Source organism: Acromyrmex echinatior, chromosome 1 (genome assembly GCF_024713525.1).
Source record: "Acromyrmex echinatior isolate Ae372 chromosome 1, ASM2471352v2, whole genome shotgun sequence".
NCBI classification, from domain to species: domain Eukaryota; kingdom Metazoa; phylum Arthropoda; class Insecta; order Hymenoptera; family Formicidae; genus Acromyrmex; species Acromyrmex echinatior.
The window spans coordinates 10,206,964-10,234,714 of NC_141852.1; the positions used below are offsets into that span (position 1 = coordinate 10,206,964).

Sequence of the window (27,751 nt, forward strand, 5' to 3'; positions counted from 1 at the left end):
ACAAAAACGTTATGGAAACTTTGTTGTTTTGAAGTTTGCGCTGTAACTGCGTAAGTTTTTTGAGTTATTAATTTAAAGACACGTGGAGAATTTTAAAAGAGGCGAGAAAAAGAGAGAGAAAGAGAGAGAGAGAGAGAGAGAGAGAGAGAGAGAGAGAGAGAGAGTTTTACAAAGTACACGTCTGTAGATGTTATAAAAATATTTCTCGGTAGCTCCAAGTACTCCAAGGCAGAAAAAGATAGTAATAATATTTAAACAGTATTATCTCTTATCATGTATTGTTTCTTATCGTTTCATGCAAATTCCTACTGTAAATATATATTTATTTCTGCAATTAAAGTTAAAATGATATCAAAATAATATAAGAAATTAAAAATTTATCTCAAAATTTATCTCAAAATGCTACAGAAATATAAATTTAATGACGAATACAAGATAATCATCATAAATTATATAACAAATAAATGCATTTACATCGAATTGCTCACTCGCATCGTCCGCATGGTTTCGTTAGCACCAAAGTGCTTCGGTAAACGTTTTCACACGTAACAAATTCTTGTCATTTTGGAAATAATTAATTGGATTTTCTTCTCGTTTCTAAATATAATTATACCGGAAGAAGATATTGGGGATTGACTTCGTAATCTCTTTCTATAAAAAGAGCAGCATTGCATCCTCATTCCATTTCAGGAATTTCCACGCCACAGCTTTCATAAAGACCGGAAATGTCGACCGCCGGAACTTCATAGGAAAAAAGGAAAACTTCACTAGGTGCTATTATACCTAATGAAGTTTCCATCCCCTCCGTGTCCCACATATCCTGCTAATTACAAAAGCCAACGGAGGCTATGGAAGCTCTCTTCGTGAGATAAATGGAACTGAGGACCTCACGCGAACTTCGTAATTAATCGATCGAATTTACGGAAAGCAAATCCGCGCAAACGATGCGAGTAATCGTAATCCGAGTGACTCTTCTACTTCCAAAGTGGACGCTCACCGTCAAGTGCTCGTGGAACCTCTCTTCGAGATGCCCTTTGTATTTGCACCGTGTACACTGGTGTACACGCTGTGAAAATTCACTGGGGACACAGAAGATATTACGAGTTAGCCACAGTAACGCTAGTTAGCCTTATTCCAAAGGATAACCAGATTTTCTTCCCTTACTCCCGTGTCGCGACCGAGCGCACGATCTATAGAGAGTACTACTAATCCAGAAGTTAGTTAACAACTTGTCGGTGCAACTCGGATCATCCACGAGGGTTTCTACTGGACGTCGTCGGTCACGCACTGGTCAGTCATTGAGACGCGGTCGAAATCGTCTGCGCGTCGCTCAAACTTCCATCAACGGAAGTAACGAGGACCGATACGAGGGACGAAGACGCAAGATTCAAGGGTGACTCGCAGGGTGCGGGGGATGACAAGTACGAGCACGAGGTCGCGTGAACCGCGCGAGGTCGCGTGTGATGTCGGACTGAGAGAGCGTCGACGAGCTGCCCCCTTGCGAACCCAGCTGGCGAGGAGCGAGGAGGAGCGTCATCGTGCTCACCCGCTGCCGCGGGCATGCTCTCTAAATGTGTGCGAGCTGCGATCATCGTCTCACTGCTCGCTGTTTCTCCGACCGGCTGTCACTCGCTTGTGGCTTTCTGTCTTTGTCGCTCGATAACGCATTTCGAGTTCATCGGTGTTCGCTCCCCTGTATCTCGACGCATCTGCCCATCGACGCATCTAACGAAGCGTCGTCGTCAATCACGCATGACAGGCTGAGAGAAGGAACACGAGAAGCTAACGATATTAGTGGAACACTGTGTCCATGCGATATTAGATCGAAAAGGCTGATGTGATAGTATCAAAGTGGAAACTTGGAAAGTGCGAAGTGCACAAGAGATCACAGTTTCAGCTTTTCAAATTATATCTTTTCGTTAAATTTTATGTCGTAGCATCAGTACTCAAAAGTAAAAGTTTATTATTATTTTGTGTAATTCTGTCATAAATATCTAGGCATGCATATATGTGTCTAATAAAGTATGTATGAATGAATACACATTTCTAATAAAATTCTTTTTCTGATCTTTTGATTAAGTTACACTGAACAAAATTTGATATGGTAAAAGCAAACTAATCAAATATTCTAAAAAATAAAAATCGTGTCTTGGTATATCTTGGTTTTCAACGAAATATTTTTTTCCAATCTTTCAACTAACAAGTAAGTTAAACTAAACTTAATTTTATTACGATATAAAAGCAAAATATTCAAATATTCTAAAGATATCGTGTCTTGATCAAATAAAAGAAGGTTTTGGCTAAGGGCCAAACAATTAATAAAATATGCATATATGGATTTTATCAAATCATAATATCATAATATCAGATAGGAATTTTTATTATAAAATTAGAAAAGAATTTGGAAAATGTGCTGCACTGAGAAAAAATGCTGTTGATTCAATTAAAATCTATACGGGCTGTCACTAACATAAATAATTAATTCATGTATATTTTTATTGACATAAACATTAATCATTATTTCAATAATCAAGGCCTTTATGTCAATAAAAATATACATGAATTAATCATTTATGTTAGTGACAGCCCGTAATATAGAATTTAATTGAATCAATAGCATTTTTTTCTCAATGTGCTAGTGAAAGTACAATGTTGTGAGTTTTGTGTTAATTATTATGGCTAATAATTGATTTATAATCTTGGGTCAAAGATCTTGAACTAAAATTCAAGGTGGCACGTTATTATTAGGTGAGATACAAGAAAAATTGCCTTTCGCTGAGCGCGGAAACGAGCTAAAACGAAAGATGTAGTTCTCTAGAGAGTTTTCCTCCCACGCAAAGCGCATTTTAGAGCTTCTTCATCGAGATGGGATAAGTCCGACATACTTCGGAGGAGACATAAAACAGTATCTCTCGCCGAGCCCGCTATAATCTACCAGACCCGGGCGAAAACGAGTTTTCACGATACGAAGATTCATTTTATCCACGTCACAAAGTTAGGGCACAGGCGCAATGAGTTATCCAGATTAGTATGTTGACTGTACGAATTATATACTTAATCCACGCGGATTTGCGAAGCTCCTAACGATATTGTTCGTAACGAAGCACTCGGCGTGTATAAAATTTAATTTCAACGAAATATACGGTTCATAATTTATCGATTTTATACATCCTTCGCGACCGTTGCAAAAGCTTACCGAGAATAAATATCTCTGAGCGAAACAATTTTGCGCTTGAGCGTGCATCGTACACATAAGTGCACGATTTTGTAGGGATGTACCACCCCAAACACGAAAGCTTATTGTTTCGTTAACGACGTTTACCAACTCATGAGATACAAAAACATAAAACGATGACAATTCAACTTAAAAAGTGTCTGTAACGATTGATTAGAGATTACATATCGATGTGTCTCGTAACTGAATAATTAATAATTTAGATTAGAAATTTATCCTATATCAATCAATATTATAGCATCTCATTTGTGAATTGATTTTACAAGGAACAAAACTCATTCCCCTGATTGTTTTACAAAATACAAAACTCAATTCATCTGTCATTGAAAAAATATTAGGGAATATTAGGTGAAAATGTGATTAATGTACAAGATTGCATTTGATGATATTATTCGATAAATAGATAAAAGAGCGATCACTACGAAATTATTGATACGTTCGGCGATAATCACGTTTAGTATATTTTTCTTTAAGTGAACGAGATGATCTAAGCGGATCTGTTTCTTTTATGAGATTAAGAAACTTAAGCTGCCGCAACGATGAATCATTGTCTATTTAATCAATAGATGAGTAGTAAGTTTAAACTTGGTTTCGAATGTAAGCAGAATGTGCTGAAAAGAGATCTAAAGAACATGATATATGTATATACGCCAATACGAAGAATTCCTCAGTTTCATGCACTGACTCAGTGGTATGCACTGACATGTACGAACTAAGACAGTTTCTTGTAAAAGTAAGAGATATTATTGAGAAACAGCAGGCGTCTTTCAATGAATAACGATGCAATGCAAATCCTAATTAGATAGTTGATAATGGCTGCAGTTACATACAGAATTCATTAATCGCAATTTGTAATCAAGAAATAATTTCATCATTTTGATGAAACAAAATTTTTGCATTTTTTAACTGTCGAACAATTATTTCTCAAAAAACATATAAAAGTACTCTGAAAAATTTAGAGAGTTAATTATTTCGCAGCACAGCTTATGGTATAAGTATATAACAGATCTTATTTCTTTCTCAAACTTTTGATGTAAATCGTAATGGAATGAAAGTCGAATTTAATTGGATAGAATTCAATCAGCGTATCTTTTTCGTTATTTTGAATTAGCGATAATCCCTAAGAAACGAAGATTGGTAAGCGTCAGAAATTAGTTCGATAAATGTTCACGTGATGATCGACTATAAAGTTTGGCAGCTTCCAAATTCACGTTCTCGTGGACTTGAGATAGTTCTGTCTCTCTCTCTCTCTCTCTCTCATTCACTCACTCACTCACTCACTCACTCACTCACTCACTCACTCACTCTTGGATCGATCCAACTGTGCTTAAGTGTACTTTGTACCATCAGCGTCTGGCGAGAAGATTTCGTGATGACGCTCATTATTAATCACCGGGATGAAATAATTTCAAACATTGGCAATTTATGCAAAGATTACAGATGAAACTCTGTATACGTGATATCACGTGATGTTATTCACGTGAATATTAGCAATAATATTGACGCACAGAAATGGTCCATTTCCGTACCTTAACTCGATATCTGGGAAATAAAGCGACTGAAGTCATATCATATATCTCGAAGGTAAATAAAGAGAAATATTATATGCGCATATACATACATACAGATATCCTCTTTCCTTTCGGGTTATAAAAATGTTTCTCTAAAAGCACATTCATACTTTGTACATGTTTCTTCAATTTAAAGATATGTTATGTTATATAAATCTGTATTCTGTTAACAAGTCTTATATATATTCTTTCTCGTAAAAAGACTCGCAAAAATGATAAATTAATAAAATTGATATTTTTGTTACGGATGTCTCATTAAGTATCATATAGATTGTCTCTCGTCATTATAAGAAACATCATTACAAGAAACGACGTAAATAGTCATGATTTTTAATTCCCATTATAATATTTTCCTTTCATGTACATTCTTCAGTGCGGTGTGCATTGAGCGCAACATCTGCACTTTACGGTGAGTCGTTTCCGCGCGTGAAATTTATACGTGCATTGTGAATAATAAATTTTCGAAGCAGAGCACCGCGTTGTAAAATTTGAACACTACACTGGGACAACGCAAGCTTGTAAAATTTTCCGAGCGTCACGTTGCGAAGAATCTAGTGCATAATCACCACATAAAGGTAATAAAATGTACTTCTTTTTATTTTAACTTAAATACATAGCGTAGAAAAAAAATCGTATAAGTGGATATGTATAAATGGAGTCGCAATATACATAGCATAATCTATACAATCAATTTGTTATCAATTTGTTACAAATACATCGAGAAAAAATATAGTCAATTTTAATAAATATTTATTATAGTTGAATATAGCCAACTAAATATTTATTAAATATAAAGTTATATTTATTTAGTACAAGAACCATTAATTTGATTTAACGATCATTCTCTTTATTGAACAAATATTTATTTATTGTAAATGTTTAGTTGGTAGTAGTGAACTAAATATTTATTAAAATTGATTATATTCCTTTCTTAATGTCGATATGTTAAATAAACAATTAACTATAATAGATATGTTTTATAACACATTTAAAATTTTATTAATTATTGAATAAATAATGAACAAAGTTTTAAATGTATTATAAAATTATCAATTAACAAAAAAGAATTTGTTTCATAAAAAATTTATTTTACCATCAATTAAAAAATGTAAATTAAGATAAAAGCTATTTTTAATTGACAATATCGTGATACTCATTTATTTAAATCACTGGAATAGAACAACTTGTGAGATTTCGCACTCAAGCATTCTAGTGATAAATAATACCTCAAACTACTTTTCTAATCTAACATGAAATGCACTGCATTTGATTTGAATTATGAACATGCAATTCGCAACGATCACGCATGAAACCTTCCCTCGGGGAAAAGCTTCCATTAAGCTGAAATCAAAAATGCTTTTGTGATAAACTGCATATAGATAAACCATATGGATAAATCGTTTTATACGGATTTTCGAAATATTTATAATAGCTATTATATAATTCATTGAGTTGTAATCGGTTACAAGTGATGTAAAATTGTAATCCGCAGTACGCAGTATTATAAATTAAAGAATCGATCGTCAGAATACTATTAGCATGTGTAGCATATATCGTTTTAATATAATATATTATTATAAATTACACGAAAATGATGTTTCATGAAATTTCTGAATAAATAAATATTCATAAAAGAATTAATTAATTTCTGTCATTCAGAAATATCTTTTATCTGTAAATACGTATTATGCAAAATTTCTTTGTACGGAAGTATTCGTTAAATGTATTATGCCTTAATATTCTATTAAAATACATCAACGTAATAAAAAAATTTGTATTAAAAATTATCTCTGAAGTATATATATGTATAGAGCAACGATATAGTCATTACTTTTTAATTAAATCTTAAAACTCAGAAGAAATTATATATGAAAACTAAAGAATTAAGCTATAAAGAAAAAAACTTTAAATTAAAAAGAGAAATTATTTATTTTCTAATAAAATGGTAAATTTTCAATACTTCTTCTTTAAATAAAGAAATATTAGTTTATCTATCGCTAAATAATGTATTATGTATTCTGAAACTACTGATAAATTTAATAATATGTTTAAAGTTTAAAATATGAAATCTAGTTTATCGACTTGTTAAGTAAAACTGCAGGAGAGAGAGAGAGAGAGAGAGACTACTGAACCACGGTATCGATCTGTTAAATATGTATAGCAGAGAAGAGCACGTGCAGAAATCCAGGCAATATCGCGAAAGATGGCGGTACCATGGTCTTTTTACCAGCAGATGCAGTTACTGTTACCAGTTATCGGTTTAAGTAGACTACACCATATTTTCTCAATGGATTATCTTATCGCTCGATAAAGCGACTTGATTACTGTCGTGACAGATAAAAATTTAAACATACAATATATTAAAAAAAATAATAAAGTGAAATAAACAATCTTTCAGATTTTATTTCGTAAAATTAGAAGATTCTGAAAGAGACTACAGTAATTAAAATAATAATTAAAATAATACAATTATGCATATATAAAAATATCTTTACCATATTTGTGACAATGTTTGTTTCACGAAAGGTTGATTGAAAGTTATTCTTTCCTATTTTTTGTTTGTCAAAAATCAACACCAGACTGATCAACTTTTGATCAATCGCGCACGGATTTGTGTCGTATATATAATGATATACTATGATAGGCGATTCATCAGTATCGCAAAAAAAATCCAGATCATTTTGTGCGCAGATATACGGTGCAGCTTTATTTTCGTCAGTCTCTAAAGTGGAGTTTCGATTAAAAACATTCTTTGCCTGCCGCATGCTCAGCTTACCGTGACAGTTGCACCTGGTCGTTGATTTCAATCGCTGACAGATATCTTATTCACGAGCGGGAGCGGCCAAATTCTCACGTGATTTAGAATACTCACCGCAATTCATGCCCGACCACCGTCCATCCCCTACGACGCCTCCTGTCTTTCCGGCGCAACATTTCCGCCACGCTTAGTCTCTCCATCCTCGTGGAGCGACGTGATGAATTTTTCGCGATCGCTCTTAAAACGTACGCACTTAGCCGACGTGTAAATTCACGGCACGACACACGCAGTCGTGTTAAAAGCTACACGCGACACGTCCCGACTCATCTAAAATTGTAGCACATTAATTCCAGAATCACCGAGCAGATTTCGCGCGAGCGAGGAGATTTTTTGAACCACTATAATGCGCTTTAATACGCGGAAAGATATTCATCGTACCTTCATAGGAATTTATGATTAAATCGCTATGTATTGTATTTTACAATCAAACCCGCGCAATATCGTACAAGATATGTAAATTTGTAAAATTTATCACATGAATCAATTCCGATTTTCATCGGAATCGATTATATTTTTTACTATAATCAAACCTGTATGTTAAAGAATAAAATCGATTAATTTATTTAGTTACACATTATGCAATTATACTGCATCGATCTCGATTGTTATGCCGTAATATGGTTAATTGGCAAAGATGCCAATAAACGTCTTGTTGCGCAAGAATAGATCACAATCTCCGATTATTACTCGCGACACGCACTGCGATCACCGATCACGAAATTATAGGCGTATATATAGTATATAAAGACAAAAAAGTGTTTCGTAAATAATTTTTTTTCAAGACACGTCACCCTGCTTTATTACATTGTCGATAATAGATAAGAGAATTCTTCGTTGGTCACGTCTTTCTTTGACACTTAAATAATCGAATTTCAAAGATGAACAAAATTTTCTTAACTATCTCAAGCACGAATCACTGATCGCCAATCAATCTAATACGGAACCGGTAATTAAATAAACTGTCGCTGAATGAATAAACGAAGGACGCATCTGGACATCGCGACGCGCCGCATACGACTGAATGTCGTATTGTATTTATAGAGCGACTCGGATTATTTTGAACACTGTCGCTTTTCTCACGTATACGTAGTTTGTACGATTTTCGGAGTCACGACACACGTAAATACATCGTGATATCTTTTTTATGCCCGCTTCTTTTATGTCGTCGTGCGCATGGTGTAAATGTCGCCTTCCGCATTAATCTAATTTTTAGCCGCTGCTCCTTGTCTTCATATATTTCCTGCACATATTTCCTTTAATCCATTAATAGCCTCCATTTTTTATGCTTATTATTATTATGCTAAGACGTGTACTTAAAATAAAATATTTTTTAAATAGCAGTATAATATTCTTTAAACAACAAAAATAAAAATGTATAATGAACATTAATCTATGATTTTATCCTGTACGGTATTATTACTATTCCAATCTACAAATCTGTTAATGAAGACATTAGATTTCCCTTGGCAAGAGTACAAAAGGCGTTATTGTTAAATCACAATAGCTCCAATCATATACTTTGAAATGCACACAAGATCGCAAGATCAATTATAAGTAAAATATATACAAATATACTTATATATGATTGAAATCTACATTTCTTTAAAAATTGATACCATAAATATATAGAAAAAAATTTACTGAATTTTATTAAATATTTGTTTGAATAATACTTTTATATAACGAAATATTTACTAAATCTTTATTCACTATAATTAAATCTTTATTTACACTATTAATACATATTTCGTTAATACTATTCAAACAAATATTTAATAAAATTCAGTAAATTTTTTTCAGTGTAATATATGTATATGTAATAAAAAAATGTCTAAAATCTTTATCTTCAATATTTTTTTGCGGGTAAAATTATATTAATAATTTACGTATATTTTCCGTTCTATATTGGAGAACGGAGCTGGCAAGTATCCACAAATATTAAAACATCCATGTATTAGTGAGTCTCTAAGTTATAGATATATTTCCAAGTGTACTATATGAAATAAGATTTCGGTTTGTTACAGAACACGTGCCCACATCCGGCATGTTGTGCAAATATCTGCCAAAGTTGCGACAAATGCTAACTAATGGGGATTATTAGTTTACGTCAAGATCTGATTAGAAAATGAGTTACGTCTCAAATAAATGATCCTTCAAGTAGCCTGTCTTCGAATTAAGTAAATCCTGCAAGTTGCAGAACGCAAGGGAAATAAATGCCAGATAATTGCGCCTTTTTTTTTAGATCCCCAAGGAGGGAGGAAAGTCGAAACCGAGACGCAAGGTCGTCGGTTATTTATTATAATCGTGGAATCCCGGTGGCGTGCGACGCTGCCTCCATATAAATTGTGGGTGTCGGCCAATTATATTACTTGTATTTTGAGAAACCAAATATCGCGGTGGCCAACTTAGACGAATCGCGAAACGCTTCGTTGCTGCACCACATTTTTCTCGCGGTTCTGCACAAATTTGGCAATCGCTGGCGAAATGTGATGCTAGACAACGTGAATCACAATTGTTATAAACGGAACTACGACGAAACAACAACAGTTAGGATAATCGTAAAATTTTTCTTACAAAAAATCGCTTTTGGACACTGATAAAGATATATTCACGATATCATTGTTATTATGCAACAAGTTACTAATGAGAATAAATCTGACATCAGCGCAAGTAGTTTACGAAGCATCAGAGAGTACAAGAAACTTGTATTTAATTATTATTAATGGAAGATTATTAAATAATGTTAATGTATCGCGAAATAAATAAATGAGCAAATGAAAAAGGTAAAGAAGTAATTTTTTTTATTCAAAAAGAATTTGTTACAAATCTATTTAAGATTTTATAAAATAATAACGCGATATTATATTCCCATCGTATCAGGTGTCATAATCTTATAATGAGGAATATTCATCTTCATTATCATAAATGAGATTTTATCACGCAAATTCAGAAACAGTTTACTAAAATGAGATCGTTCATTCATACATTAGGCATTAATTTTAGAAACTAATTATCAACTGTACACTTTTCGTTCAATCTAAGTAGTGATACTTTTTATCAATTGAGTAGGTAAGATTTAAAATTTCGATAGCTTTGAAATTTTTTCAAATAAATTTTGATTTAGATTTACTGCATAACTTTGCCACAAAAATACATTATTTTGTAAGAAATTGTTAATTTTGAGATTGTGTAAAACAGTTATAATATAATATATTTGCAAAAGAACAATTTCATTCCCAGATGATATGTTAACAAAATATTAACTTAGTTTTAAAATAATAGTACTGAACTATATGTAGTCATCTTGAAACATGAATACTTTATTATTTTTTTTGAAAACACAAATACTTTATACAGAGTTTGCTAATAAAATTCATTTACAAAATAAAAATTGTTCTGCACAATTTATAGATTTTCCTTATCCTTTTTTGGAATTTTTCAGTAAACATGACAATGTCTTCTGCACTATTTACAAGATTTCTACTTAATTGTTTAAAAACATATTACGTAGAAGATGCATGCGATGCAAGAAGCAATGAAGTTTATAAAAATAAAAGCAAAAATAATTAATCGATATTATTAACCCTTTGCCGTGACATCTTTACCCTAACGCGCTCATGCAAAAGGATGCAGTCATGGTGGAAGCAACTGTGTAAAAAGAATAGCAGGGGTTGGTCAATCTTTTTCCGTTTCATTAAGCAGCGACCGAGAGGTTTTCTCTCTTTCTGCTTTTTAAATTGATTTGCATAACAGGGGCAAGAAAAACAAGAGATTTATTTTTAAAAGTAATTAAGAATATATGTGTACTGTTGATATCATTAAGAACATATGTTAATCTAAATTAATTAAATGAATATAATAATAATGCTTTGTTGGTAACAATATTAACATATTTAAAACGATTACGAAATATTTACTGTTGTTATTAATACTCTTTGACAAAAATCCACTTTTTTATTCTCTGGAGTGCTATAATATATATCTCGAAGAATTGTTCGCGCTGAGCACGATGCCGTCGTTAAAAATTGCGTAACACATAGATTTAAAAAAATTACAGTGCAAATTAGAGTGATTTTTCATCCATTTCACTCCTATTAAAAAATTTTGATGTGCCGTGAAAATTCTAACATTAGCACAATGTGTAACTCAAAAAAAAATTTTCAAAGAGAAAAAACAAGTAATTTTTTATTGAACTGCGTAATTATAAAAAGTCTATAATTCAAACAGTGATAACTTGATGAAAGTTGATTATGAACTAAAATTTATTTAAAATCTCTTAAATTGTGTTTAGATGCTGTAGACTTTACTTATAAACAAGTTTTTGTTTTAGCGTAAAAAATGTTGAAAATAATCAAAAATATTCCAAAAAAATCATTGTTTACTCATTTCATCTTAATTTATTCAAAATTCTGACATGTTATGCAAATTTTGCTAACAGCAAAAAACATGTTCAGCGCAAAAACATTTTCAAGGTATACTATGTGTATGGCACTTCGGAAAAAGAATTTGTAAAACAGAATAATTATACATACTAGAGATATTTAAACTCAAGCCGTTAAAACAAAATTATCATATCTTCGACTCTCTACCGGATATTTTTTATTAAGGAATAAATACAAAATGAATTGAACTTCTGCTTCAAATATATATGAAGTTTTGTTTTCGTATCCTAATTATTCTTTAATAAATTAAATTGTATTTTCTATTTTTCAAATGTTTATCTTACTATTATATTATTCACAAAAATACGTATATATAAATATGTAAATGCTTGTGAGTGTAGTGAAAGCTATAGGGTTCATGAGTCTGCTAAGTCCAAATAGTCGTGCGGACCAGTCATCTCTGCGGGATCGGCTACCGATAAAGGTGCAGCAACGCGATGCTGCCATCCGTGAATGTTCAACGAGTTTACTTAGGCAACAAATATTATCGTCTGCAGAGAACTTTACAGTTTCAAGTTTTATTAAAAAATGATTTTTTTTATTAAAAAATAGATATTAAATTGCAATTGTTGTAAGACAGTTCTTACGATATAATGTAGAGTAAAAACAAATGTTTCTTTAAAAACTCTAGTAAACCACATTATAAAACGTAGAACTTACAAAATACATTTCTTAATTAAAATACATTTCATTATAAATTATAATATTAAAACGTAAATTTTATTATAATTTATATTAGTGAAAAAAAAGCTAGTTAAAAAATAAATTCTCATAAAAAATAAGAACATTTTTTATGTGTAAGTAGACAATGAGACACTGCGCGAAGATACGGATTTAATGGTTATAAGCAGCTCGCGTGGAAAAGAAAAGTAAGACGTCGGACATAGTAGTGATAGCGCACGAGCATTAAAATGCAAATGAAAGTGGTGTGAAAAGAGAAGGATACAAGACAAAGTCAGTCGTTATTCACAATAGAGTTCTTCCGCGATTCTACCCGACCATTATCTACTGTACGAGCAACTGAGTCGCAGCTAATACGACGCAAATATATCGGATATTCCAAAACTGTTCGACTTGGTTTTCCACTTCGTACTTGTAGTGAACTGTAATTTAGCAAACACGATACTTTAGTTCCGGAAAGAGAGGTCAAATACCGATCTACATACATAGTATGATAGCAAATAAAGTACATAAACCAACAACGAAAGTATATTTGATTAGCAATCGAGAAGACAGATACATCTTATGATTTTTCAAACTCTAATTATTGAATTATAAAAAAAACTTTTTTTTAATAATTTTCTCTTCTAAAATATGAAGAAATGTCTACAGTAAAAAATTTATTTGTTGAAATCGTTATCTATTACATACTAAATTTATTTTAGATGAGAAATCTGTGTGTAATAAACTGAACCAAATTTTATCGACTCTGAAATAATTTATCTTTTGATAGAGCAACAGCGATGTTTCCAGGACACCTTGCAATTTCCTTATTAGCGAAGGAGTTTGTGCTTAACTTAATTGCATATATTGCAGTTATCTGCGGGAAGGGAAGGATTTATCTCGGGTCTTGATCTTTGTCGTTTCTCTCTTAAAAGAAGCCGACAAGACGCATTTCATCTAGACGAGCGCGTTAAGGCGAGAGAGGCACGCCATTCCTATTAGAGATCTCTTCTTACGCAACGGTGTCGACGAATGCTATTTCCCCGCCCGCTATTCTCCCACAATGAATAAGCATAGGAATTTCTCTAGACTTGAGTCTTGTGCGCGCGCCAGCCAAGTCTACACGGATCGTTCTGTATTACACGAAAAGCTACTTGGCGCCCACAATCCATTATGCAAATTGCCTACCGGCAATAAAATATATGTATTTGTGTACGTATATATTGTGTACTTGAGGTCACAGTAGTGACGGCACACAGCCGCGACCAAGATACCGTAAACGCATTGCGAATAGATTAATAGATAGATAGCTTAATTTAATAGCCGTTCTACATCTTTTTAAGCGCAACAAAATACAAAAAGTTAGACACAGAACTTCCACAATTTAAAAAAAAAAGATATATATATAAGTATATAATAAAAAAGCGATTTAAGACTAAATATTACATTAAAAGAACTACAAAGAAAACAGATGACAACCAATTATGATTAGTTCCCAGCGGAAAACCAATTATTTTTAAAAAAGCACAGTAAAATCTCATTTAATGATGAGTAAATAAATTATTCCAGAATTCAGCAATATAGCTTTTGAAAGACCGCTTATAAAATTCGATTCGATATAATGATAACAATAGGATATTATTTCTCCCTCTCTTGTATCACGCGCAGTTCTACTGTACCTAAATTCAAATACTTTATACAGAGTTAAAGGTATTTTAGAAAAAGACAAGTTATTTGCAAAATAATTCCATCTAGCACTAATCTTGAGTCAACATAGTTTATATATTGAAATATGATGTAATAATATTCATTTCATCTTATTTGACGTATTTCATCTTATTTGATTATGCATATATTAAGAGCTCTTTGTAATCGTAGGTTCTGCTCATTCAAGATATCCGTAAAAATATTATAATATAACAATAATCAAATAAAGGAAAAATCAAATCTTGAGCCAATATAGTTTATATATTGAAATATGGTGTAATAATGTTCATTTCATCTTATTTGATGTATTTCATCTTATTTAATTATGCATATATTAAAAGCTCTTTGTAATCGTAGGTTCTGCTCATTCAAAATATCCGTAAAAATATTATAGTATAACAATAATCAAATAAAAGAAAAATCAATGTTGATACCACACAAATACGAAGCCGTTGTGATTGCATTTGAGAATAATCGCGATAGAAGGTATGCTCGGTATGAGTTATGTTGTAGAATCAAGACGATATTCATTCGCGAGAATCTGTAATTTTCGGTATCTGTGCCTCGGGTACAGCAAGCATATGATGTGAATGGTAGCTTAATCGCCACGAGATCGGTCACACGCGAGAGGAGAGCGGAGGAGAGGAATACATGACGCAATTGCGCGGAACACGCCGTCGCGCAAACTATTCCGAGTATTACAATTTACTTAGCGTTAAGTCTAGATAAATGCAACTCCATTCTCAAATGGCGCGAAAACTGTAGCGCGCGAATCGCTTCCACAGTGCAGAAGAACGAAGGATGTTGCAAGGCAGTAGCCGAGCTTCTTTCAAGCTAATAGAAAAATTCCTATAAATACTTGAGTGCTTTGATATCCATTAGTATATTCATTAGTAATTTGTGTAGCTTTCCATCGCGGCTGGTATAAGCTCTATCTATTGAGCTTAATCACTGCTTAATGCTATACTTGAATAATATAAAACGAAACATCGGAAACGATATGAACACAAATTGCAGTAAATTTTAATACAGCGCAAACAGAAAATACCAAATGAATAAAACAACAGATAAAATCTAGGGTAGCGTCATACTGAATTTTTTACGATAATACGTTTCTGTTCAAGTGAAGTAAAGCCGGTTGTAAACCTAATGCTATTTTCTACAACGAATCGATAATTGCGAGTGCATTTGCAGCTCGCTTTTTAAAGAAAGGATCTTACCAATCAAAATCTGGATAATTGATTAATATCCGGAGCTTCGAATTCCCTTGAGATAACTTGATTAAATACTCGTATGCCCCAGGCGCATCAGTCCACCGAGAGGCGTTTTCGCAAGTTTGCTTGTACCGTTCTAACGTAATTCACTTTACTTCGCGCGATGATGATCAAAGTTGCGTCCGTCTTTCGCGAAAGTTTAATGCGACCTAAAGGTACTATTTTTCAAAAAGATTGAACGGAAGCAGATAGCTTAACCAAATTAAATTAACAATCCGTTTACATTGTTTTAAACGTAAAATCGTAAAATGGGATAACACGAAAACTAATGTTATCACTATTGAGGGCACATTAAGCCCTCCCTCACAAAAAAATAAACGTTAATTTTCAGTAGTGGAATTCATTCAATTTCAATAAATTTCCCCGAGATTTCGTCACGTCGACCGAAAATTCATTCTCATGATATACCAAATACTGCGGGAAATATCTTCGAAACCGCAATGGTTAAACTAATAAGGCACGAACAGGAATGTCCAGACTAGATTCAATCCCTGAGATAATACAGTATAAATTTTCTCGTAATCAATAGAAAAGAATTTAACGTATTTCAACATTCAATACCAAGGCCATCTATATTTTTCCTAAGACTGATAAAGTTAATTTACTCTGTACATGCAGTGTTCGAATTCTATTTGTTTCCTTGTAAATACAAATAATATGAGTGAAAATTCACAATTTTGTTTCAGATTAGGTATTTTGAAGTTTCATATTTATTTAATAAAAATCAACTTACTAGTAAACAAATATTTTTGTTGTTAAATTATAATTAAACCATTATATAAGATTAAGTAATATCACTCTGCTACTAATATGCATCAAAGGCCTTTCCACCAGGGAGCCGATCCGCTCTCCGCAAATACCGTTAATATCACATAATAGCACATGCATATTAATTGTACACCCCATATATAACCATCAAAGGTAGGCTTGTATCGACATGTATACACGATGTTAACCCTTTTAGTGCTCCTGTTGTCGAATGGCGTCAAAGGAACGAATATAACGTGATGTGACGCGTTCGCACTAGTAAGCTCATGCCAGGGTTTCCTAGTAGTCGTAATTGATAAAATAGTTTTGAGAATTTTGTTACCGAATAATTTATATCGGTGAAAATAAGCCTTGCTGGACAAAAATATAGGTAAATTGATCTTGTAACGAAATGCCAGAAAATAACAAATGTCCAACTATGTCAAACTATGTCGTTAGGCATGTCGCCAATCTGCGTCATGCTTCCAAGGACACACCGTGAATTTTGGGGAAGTGTAGCAGCCAGCAGGCCAGGGATGCAGGGAAGCCGCGTCGCGGATAGTCAGTTGGAGAGAGGGTTAGGGCTAGTTATGCGATGGGGTTCACGGAGAAGTGGGGGCGAAGGTACATTTCGGGGTCGGTCGATACCACTGTCCGTCGGAGCGCCATCGCCACGTGCTTTGCACCATGCTCAGTATTTTCGCGATCAATCTTGCAAAAACGCATCCGACTTGAAAATTGCTTTTCCTCCCGAGTCGCAAGTGTTCCCAACGTTTTACTTGCATTTAGATTAGTTTGTTCGCATAATCAAGTCTTGATTCTATATTCTCGTATAATTTTATTAAATCTGCACAATGAATTTGTGATTTTAGTTTCCTGAGAATTATTACTGCAATTTCGAAGAAATCAGTATCAAAGACAAACGAATAAAAGATAATATGTTAGAAATATATGTGAAAGCGTAAATCGGTGATAATCTAGCAATAATCATGTTATAAACTTTTTTAAAATATTTTTTTTAAATACTGTTTTACGAGCTGACTATTAAATAGTTTATTCACGAAATGACGATTAAACTGAAGTATAAAAATTATATATGTAGAATATCGAACGATCAATGTCGCCCTTGAAGTAAAGCAAGTCTCGGATTATTGCCGCAGAATGCAACTACAAGCTATTCATAAAAGCGACCAATATCGACAGATATGGGCGTGACGCGAACATCCTTGCGATTCTTGACATTTCACAGTTCTTTGATACAGTAAATAGATACGAGGATACACCATATATTTCACACACAGCTCTATATGAATTTGATGAATCTGTATTCGCCTCTGCATAACCTTGTGCACATTTTCAAAGTGCGCAACGCATTCCTGAATGACCCGAACAACATGCGAATATTTATCTTTCAAAATTTTCAAAGAATTTTATTATTCAATTATCATATTACATATATCTTTGCATTTTTATTTTATCATACAATATTTATTTTATAATATAATATCCTTAAAGTAAACTTTGCGTTATTACTAAAAATATATTAAATATTGATATATCATAATATTCTGTGCCGCAATTTAATTTTCTCATGCAAATGGATTATGACAAAATTTGAAGGCGACATTAATTTCCAAATTCTCGAAACACTTGCCAAAATTATTATTAAATCCTGTCTACGCAGGAAAGACGCAGTTTCTCTAAACTAAAAGCGCGTGACTGTATATCTTATTTTAGGTAAGGCTATGCACTCGCGAAGAGTTCTCCACTCTCGACATGTGCAAACAATCTATTACCTACTTGTTTTTTTTTTAATTTTCCTTCACGAAGATTAATAACGTGGCCTAGCCTTTAACGAATGAAGCGAGCCACCTGTCACCGATAAGAGACCCTAAGTGCGAGGTATTAACCTTGATTAATTTAATTCCTTCCCTCTCGTATTTATAGCTCGGGGAACGATTTCCGAGCGGTACGCGCCGGATAGTCCCGTGGATATATTCGGCCTCGCTTCGAAGCGCAAGATCGCGTGCGACCGATACATTACGACCGCCGTGAAAGCTCAACCGGCGAGCTTTTATAGGTCAAGTTCTCGTTCTCGTCTCGTGAGAAAGTACATGCCCACCGTCGGATCGTCCATGTATGCACGTTTACTAGCAAAACGGCCATGTGCACGATCTGCCCTAGGCCTAGACCTAATTCGCACCCAGCTGTCTCGTGATAGAACTCGCCATCCATCGTTTTCCTACCTAATGCTTAGTCACGTCCTTAATTGCAATGACGATATTGAATTGACCGACGGACTGAACACGGAGAAAATGGATGAATAGCGCAAAATGAAAATTGCTTTATGTATTCGCGAGACTCGAAATCCGCCGCAGAACGTCTCGCGAGAAACAAAGAGGGCATTAACGAAGGACCGAATTTCCCTTCGGTTGGTGAGAAATAAAATTTTCTGATTCACCTCCAAGCCCGAAATGGATAAAATGGGATTTGGCGAAAGCAAAAAGATTGAGAAGTTACTATCTCGAGCACTTTGGATTTGGATACATTGTCACAGTAGATGGATTTGTATCGGTATGTTTGCAGAGCTTTCGTATAAACCTCTCTCAGAGTCATCCTGTTTTTACTGGAGAGCTTTTGGCTTCTTTAAAACTAGAACGCAAATTCATAGATAAACCTCTTTGGATACATATTGTTTCTGTCCGATCAAAATTTAATGCGTGCGATATCGTTGAAAAAAAAAAAACAATGATTTGACTTGTAATTGATTTTCGAACATAAAATACCACGGAATATTCTTGAAAAAAGAAGCTATTGTTAAAATTTAATTTCACGTTCCTGGGTCACTCTTTACACACGGAATATCATTGTTTCACGTATCATACATCATCTTCGTATGAGTTAATTACTGGAAATTACAGAGCGCGAAATGAAAAAATTCGTGGATATATCAGTACTCCGTGTAATACTAGACGGCGTTAATTATGCGCGACGTTAATTACTACGTTGTACAAACAAGCGTTTCACCGCAAATCATTGTGCACCGGTAGTAATACGAGATCGCAAAATTTACGATAATCGGTGTTGCATGAAGGTAAGGACCGTGTTGACAGCTAAAATTTCAGTATATGAATACGCGTTATGCGTATTGACGTTATTAGCTTGCCAACGTAGCAAACATATTGTTAAATATATGTGTTTTAATAGCCGTGCATTTTAAGATATAATTAATTAAAAGTTGTTGCATGAAAACCAAAATGTCAACAATCGCGAATAATGGTAATTTATTGTAAAATCAAAAAGGCAATTTAAATTGTAAACATTTAATTTTCTCAATAAAATTAAATTTTGTAGAAATTATGTAACGAGATCAACTTTGATATGGTATTGAATATAAGATATGAGGAAAATATAAAAGATAAAAGAAATAATTTACATTCTCTCAGGACCAATTTAACCGAAGTGTGCTAAATCGCGAAAGCGATTCATATGAATATGGCAGATGGTTTTATTTCGGCAAATTGGATCCCAAGTGCGCCATTCTTACATCTGGCCGAATTCTGTCGAATTTAAGGATTCGTGCTATTTTAACTCCACAATTTCTCTCCAGGATTTTGTGTTAAGAAATTTTACCATTTCCATCACTTTAAACTTATTTTATAAAGAATAATATAGATTGTAGATTTTAGATCATAGATTTTAAATCAATTAATATCTTTTTTAACGCTAACAATTAATTCTATGAAAAGAAAAAAGATAAAAATAAGATAGTACAGATGCTAATGACAGATTTTTTACCATAATAAAAAAATTTACTTTTGTTTAATCGCGCGCGGTGAGGATTTAATTAATCGATTTAATCATTCGAATGTATTTCTATTAATCCGTTCGATAAAACCGTAGAATAGCTCGAGGGACAACGCACGATTGTCGAGTGAACAAGAGAGTAGTGTTTTATTTAAAAAAATTCACAAATATAGGAAAAAAACCACCAACTCAAAATCACTGAATATATTTGTCCAATGAACAATATGTAATGGAAAATGTTATGAACGTTTTATATGTGTATATATAGATATATATATATATATACATAATATAAATAATATGTATCTTCATGTACATTCATATATATATCTTAATATAATCATATTAAAGTTATTTAATTTTTGCGAACAATTAAAACAATTTAATCTAATACTTCATTTTATATACAAAAATATAATTTTGTGTGTGTGTGTGTGTGTGTGTATTAAATGTGTACGTATTTTTCGACAAGATATAACTTTTCTATTTTTTATTGTATCCTGATATTAATACTAATAATCTCAATAGATTGTTATTTTTAATATTAAATTGTTTTCACATTAATGCCAATTTTTCACTTTAAAAACTTTCCATTTGTTATTCTGATACTAATATGCATTGTGAATTTTTTATTTCATTTTTCTTGCATCGAAATTCAATCCCAGTCCATCAGCTTTAATTGATCGTATGAACGGAAAAGGCTCTTACCTTGACTTCTCTAAGCAACGATATTACGAATAATTTCATTGAAGAGAAATACGAACATACAAAAAGTACGAGGACTTTTCATTGAAGAGAAATACGAACATACAAAAAGTATAAGGACAGGACAGACAGGTGGGACATCTTATCCAGCGAGCTATGTAATAATTACGGAAAAATCGTAAAAGGAATACAAAGAACGCGCGTGCTGACGGAAAAGGGCAAAGGTAATACGCCCTTCGAGCTTTATATATGACTTTGCCAGCATGTGCAAAAAGACTTTTGGTCTTGCTGAAAACCACCCGAGGATAAGCTCAACCGGCGCGGCAACATAACCCTCTTATGATCTTCAATATGTCATGACACGAAGAAAATAAAGTTAAAAACCACGAACAATGGCTCGTAAACATTAAATGTACTTCACGATACATGTACATGCATATGTGAAGTCGAATGTGCATATGTTATACGTTACAATGTAAATTATATATTATATGCGCACTGAGAAAAATTTCTAATTGGAAATGGATGAACCAAAAGATTCTGATCTCATATCAATCAGAATTTTGATCAGCATAACTGAATATTTCGTTATCTCGACTAGAATTTTGATTAGTACGATCAGAATTCTTTGGTTCGTCCATTATCAACAAAGATTTTCCCAGTGCAAAATTCTAATGTGGAAATGAACAATATTACAAAAATAAAATTTGTATGATATAAAAATAAATATCTGTAAAAATATTTGTTAAAAAATATGCGTCCAAACAGTGACACACTGCAAAAAATGTTTTGGGTGTACCAACAAGAAGTACAAACAGAACAAATTCTGATCATATGAATCAGAGTTCTGATTATCATAATCAAATTTCTGCAGGTTATCTCGATTAGAATGTTTGATAGATTTAATTATCTGATTTTAAGTTGAATCTACCTGAATTCCAATTAATGTAACACTTTTTTCCATTGCACATTCCGCCGTAAAATTTAAATAATTTTTGTATCAAATGACTTAACATTTAGAGAGAATAAAACTTCAGAGTAAGAATAACATAAAACTAAAGCAGACACGAAGAAGATGTTAACGGAATAACGTTGTTACACATTATCAAATATGATAACTCGGGAATCAAGTTCCAACATTACAACGGGTATCTCGAAATTACATTCAAACGTTGCGTTAGTCAATCTCTCGCGACTTCTGTACATATTCTATTTCGCTTCAAAGTTAAAACGTCTTTCTCAGACGTTTGCAGTAATGCATGGAGCAGAAACGTAAAGATATTTCTGAGAAAATTACAGCAGTCAAGAAAATATTGTGTCTTACGAACTAAGTATTTAAAGTGATGAAATTACAGAGTGAGAAAATAGTAGGAAAAATAGAAGATTAAAAAAATAATAAAAACTGAAGAAACTATTTTTCAAATGGTGAAGATAAAAGCAATCTGTATGTAATAAATCTAGGATTCCGATATTGCCTTTTCGAAAGAACTTCGTTCGTCGTATTTTACTAAAACTTAAGAATTTTACTAAAATTTAAAGATTTTCCAGATTTTATTTGAATAAAGTTTGATGCATAGGATGTACTTAATTATTGTTGTATGAGATGATAAAGAAGATCTGCTGGTACAAATATAATTTAGTAAAACGACAAAAATTAGCCGTGTCGATCTACTATTCATCATATGCACATTTTTCTCGCCCGGTATAATTAGACTCAACGAGTAGGCAAATTGGTAATTCAATTCCGCAAACATTACACCTGCCAGCATCAGCGTAGCTGTATCGTGTACACGATATTACGGTATAATTCACGGAATGTGCTATGCACGTTCACACGCGCGTATACGCGCAAACTTTGAAATGTACTACAAACGAGGGAAATTCGCGATGAGAGCTTCCCGGCGTGATGAAATTTTCGCTCTTCGCCTTGATAGCCGCATCGAGCCTGACGTACCTATTTATTAGTGCAGCGTAAAAAAGGGTACCTTATTGTGAGAATATTAGATAACAACATAGTCAGTTATTATATGCAAAATACGATAGCACAATCATATGATTAAATACTTTTTATAACATTTTTGTAGTTTCTTGGAAAATTATTGATAGAATTGATGGAATAAAACTCAAGGTTTGGAAACTAATTTTTTAAATACATTTTTTTTGTATAATAAGCTCGAAGTTTTTTTGTATTCGCGCTCGAATGATATCCGTTCGTGATATATCCGCGAAGTAATTGTTAGTAAATGCTTTGTTAGGAAAAAATATTTTTCTCACGTGATACATTATTTATATTGTTTTTCTTTGTGGCGCATTGTTCGTTAATATCGCACTGCAAAACAAGATCGTCGAATCACATCGTGCGTCGACGTAATTCCTTATGGAAACGCGGTGTGATGAATGCAAATCATCAATGATTAACATCAGCTGACACTTTTGTCGTCAGCAGGCATTATGACGCAGCACACGATTTCTCGACCGCGCATAACACAAGCGAGCGACAACACGTGTCACGCGTGCATTAAGCCGGCACCAACGGAGCCGCAATCATCATTAAATTGAACGCATGCAAACGATACGAGGGATTAAAGTTATTAAACAGCATTATTGCAGGCGACTGTGTATTATGGTAATTAATTGATCGCGCGTAATTTGTCAAAAAGAACGATACAAACTATAAAGTAATACAAAGAAAAATTACCATCACGATTTATCACCATAAAGATTTACGTAATTTTTTGGTTGTAATATACAAATGACAAGTTTAGATTTATAAGAATTAGCATTGCAATTTTCTATTACGAGAAATTTGTTACAACAGCAATGTGAATAACTGAAAGATGTGAACAAGTTTGCTTCACTGGCAGTTACGTATGAATATCTTGATAAATAGAAGTTTAAATTGGCTAATGACCAAGAATGTCCTATCTACAATTGAAAGTCATATAAAGACAACGAAGTGTCTTAAACAGGGTTGTTAACAATTTGCATTAACAATCGTTCAAACATATAAAAATAAATAAATGTTGGACAATGACTGCATGAAAATGCATTTAATATGCATGAAAAATCACTCTAAATCAATTTGTAATCCTGAAATAATTATTCTACTCTATATTCTACTTTGTTTCTTCACAATAAGTTTTACGGTTGGTTGCAAAATTCAAATGTCTCTTTAATAAACAATTTCATTTTCATCAATTTAGTAGATAAGATAATTTTACAATAAGAGTCTATTAGCGTTTTTATCAAGATCTCCCATTTCTGTTAATTCTATTAATTCTGTTAATCCCGTTCTTAGTAAAGTGTATTTATCCTTAAATTTATATTATGTTTTGCGCACGTAAAGGATAATTTAATTTTAAAGAACTTAAATTTTTAATCGAGATAAAGAGCTCCGTGAGTTCCGTAGAAGTACTCTAATTTTTTAACTAAAATAATGATATAAATATAACTTGCGCAAAACTTTCGCGAACGTGCATTTCAGAGTTGCTGGGTTATCACCTATTGGCGAATGTGTGCAGACTCATGCAGTAACAGCAGCAGCAGCAGCAGCAGCAGTAATAGCAGTAGCAGCTAGCAGCAACGGTAGCAGGCAACGGTTCGTATCGATCCCTCAGGACCAGCACTACCCTAGTTAGCCTTGCATTCTCTTTGCCATCTACAAGGTGGTCAAAATGTAGCTTTGTGCAAAAAAAAATATTTTATTTAAAATAACGAATACGTGGTTAAAATGCCGCATACACGAAATACCTTCATTTATCAACTTCGATAAAAAGATTTATTTTCCGGCTTTTTCCTGACTAACTCCGATAAGGTCGGATAACAAAATGAAGATTTAAGTAAGCCAATGTCATAAGATTGCGAGTTTATCTAATGAGAAAATAACGAAAAAAGTTTAACGATTTAATCTAAACTTTAAAGTGCATTACAAAGTCAATTTAACGTAGATTCTACGTTATTCCAAACAACTTCGAATTCTACGAATTCTAAAGTTGTCGTTACGTATGATTGAAAGGTGAATGCACAAGTAGAAAAACATCTTTTCAAATCAGATTAATCAGCGCTATACAGATAATGAAAATATATTCAAGACCCTATTTGCCCAAGCATGAATCAAACTGATAAAATATTTTCATTATCTGACAGCTCTCAAAACTAATTTCGACTTTTAAATTTTCTCTTTTCAAGATTTTTCTTAACAATTTATCTAAATTTCGATATTATGGCATAACAATTTATGAAATTGTTTACAAATTAAGAAATAACTATTAACTTACTTTGCGTGTAATTTCGCATAAACATTATTACATTCAATGAGATAAAACATTATTAACTACTCGTAAGTTAATGCATTAATGATTAAAGTTAAATGTAAAATTACAGAAATGATCTCTTCCATTCTTTTTTAACGATTCATTACATCCTTTCATTTACTTTTCATCTACATTTTTTCTTTCCTTATTATTATATGCATTGCATGTTCATTATACTTTATTCTATTCTGACATCGAGCATTATTTATGAGTTTGCTTTTAGCAACTGATAACAAACGAATGCTAATCTTAGCGTGTATCGTTAATTTCTCTTCGAGAACGAAGAATAACGTAACTCGCAAAACTTCTCAGCCGTGAAATATATGCAACGTCGCCGCATCTCTGTACGGCGGGGAAACGAACATAAATAAAATATGTTCACAATAAATCGATGGAACAGCATTGCAGCGTGAAAAACCGAATATGAGATATATCACAAGATACTTGCCATTAAAACTCTTGTAAAAAAATGTAACAAAATTAACTTTTTCATTATGCTTTGTTTTCAAAAATATTATTATCTCTCTTTCACAGATTATTAATAAACAGTATGAAAACGTATTCAGATTTAGATACACATTTTTCCTTCCTATATAAATTAATATAAAATATTATGTCAATAATATTTTCTAAAGTTCCCTCTTTCAAAATATGTATATATATATATATGTATATATATGATATAAATGTAGCATATTTTAGCAAATAACATTCTTCTAAAACAAAAGAAATTCATTTTGCTGCGCTTATATAAGAATTACTGGGATATCAAAAAGTAATTTTTGAAAATTCCTTTTTGTTAAGACCCGAAGGAATGTCTCCAATTCCCGTACCAGGGCGAGCTTATATTGATGTTCAAAGAGACGAAAAAGCAAATGGAATGAAGAAGCCAGGAGAGGACGAGGAGAAGTTGAAAACCCGTTGGACTATAAATAAGAACTTAATAAAACAACATGGTGCACTTGACCTGTGGAATGTGGTGATTCAAGAGTGCGTTGAAACCATACTCGTACACAATACACTTATAGTGTTTCTGATATGATATATCAAACGATAGAATGCTACCATACACACAATGTATTAGCAATTGAAATTTACTGTGAAGTTTAAATTAAAAATGTCAAAAAGGATTAAACAAAATTACGCGAATATCAAGAAATACATGAAATAAGAGAAATAAATATAAATAAAAATTCAAAGACTTATAGTAACAAAAATATTAAATATTTGTAAGCTTTCATAAATTTGGAATATTTGATATATATTTTTTTTCTCCAGGTTTATTCATATATCCGACAAACTCTAATTCTACATGAAATGCATCTATCCGTTTTGCCATTTTGGTACGTGTATCCATTCTATAACCCGATTATTCTGTAACCCTATTAGTCATTACATCACGCGTGTAATTACCATTACCTCCGCGTGTGAAATCGATAGATTGCGGGAGTCGTAGACGATGCATAATACTTTGTCGCATATAGCAGGAATATAATCGTAATGCTGAGCATATCGTAAAAAACTTGATATTTCATCCAAAAAAATGACCCATTTCCTTTTGCATGCCAACGTCAACGAAGCTAGAGTTTTTGCGCACGTTGACGTTAAGAATATGAGCCGTTCCGACAGAAAGCTTCCGCATTTCTCACGGAAGAGAAACTAAAAGCGCTTCCCTAATCTTTAGCCTCTTATCTTTTTTCGATATGAGAAGCTATTTTTATTATAACAGAGACAAGGGAAATGCATTTAATATGTACAGAGTTAATAGGAAATTTATACAATCGCTCCATGGCGATATTGTCTTGCACGTGGCATTTAGTATTTAGATATTATATTCAATTGTTCTTTCTTTATATAATACTCGGTTGCAAAATGCATAATACACACATAATATCAGAGCCAATTAAAAAGTATTAATCTTCGTTATCGTAATGGCCCTTCGTTTCGATCAAGCGCCGCTAAAACTGCTTTAATTTATCACCGATATTCGCCGTCGATGCCACTTAATATTGCTTTTTATATGCAGCAACAAATTTCGCTTCGAAAGCGCAGCGTATTTGGCTTGAGTGACGTAAAATATGAGTGCTATCAGAGGCAGATAAAAATACCGGTTTGGATTGTTACTCACATAACCTTAGTGAAAGAAATAACATGGAGCTCTGGACTTACCTGAAACATAAAATAAAAAACTTACATTATGTCATGTAAAATGATTTAAAAAAACAGAATCACCGTTTTCAAAATATCTTATATGGAATATATTTTATATGTATGAATATTAAGATATATTTAACATATTATTTAATGTATTAATATATAGATTTAATATACATTATATATTAAATATATATTATATAAATATATTTACATATACAAGATATAAAAATATGTACACAGAAAAGGCAGAAAAGAGATAATTGAATCAATCGATTTAATAACAATAAGTTATTAAAAATTGCATTGTAAAAA

The 27,751-nt window shown here is 32.6% G+C and overlaps 2 protein-coding genes across 13 annotated transcripts in view; both read right to left on the minus strand.

Annotated features, from left to right (window-relative positions):
* dnc (phosphodiesterase dunce) overlaps positions 1-27,751 on the minus strand; it is a 350,732-nt gene that overhangs the window by 164,951 nt on the left and 158,030 nt on the right. For 5 of the 12 annotated variants that reach the window (XM_011055921.2, XM_011055922.2, XM_011055920.2 and 2 more), the window contains exon 1: positions 998-2,454. The exons of the other annotated variants lie outside the window; for them this stretch is intronic. The gene's annotated coding sequence lies outside the window, so the exon portion shown is untranslated. Of the gene's footprint in view, positions 1-997; positions 2,455-27,751 lie in introns of those variants that run through there. 12 annotated transcript variants of the gene reach the window in all.
* The window catches only part of LOC147910951 (uncharacterized), a 204,891-nt gene continuing 181,265 nt past the window's right edge, over positions 4,126-27,751 (minus strand). Inside the window, exon 5 of the mRNA XM_087409568.1 lies at positions 4,126-27,451. Within this exon, the coding sequence (XP_087265694.1) occupies positions 27,448-27,451 (4 nt within the window). The 3' untranslated portion in view covers positions 4,126-27,447. The remainder of the gene's footprint in view (positions 27,452-27,751) is intronic.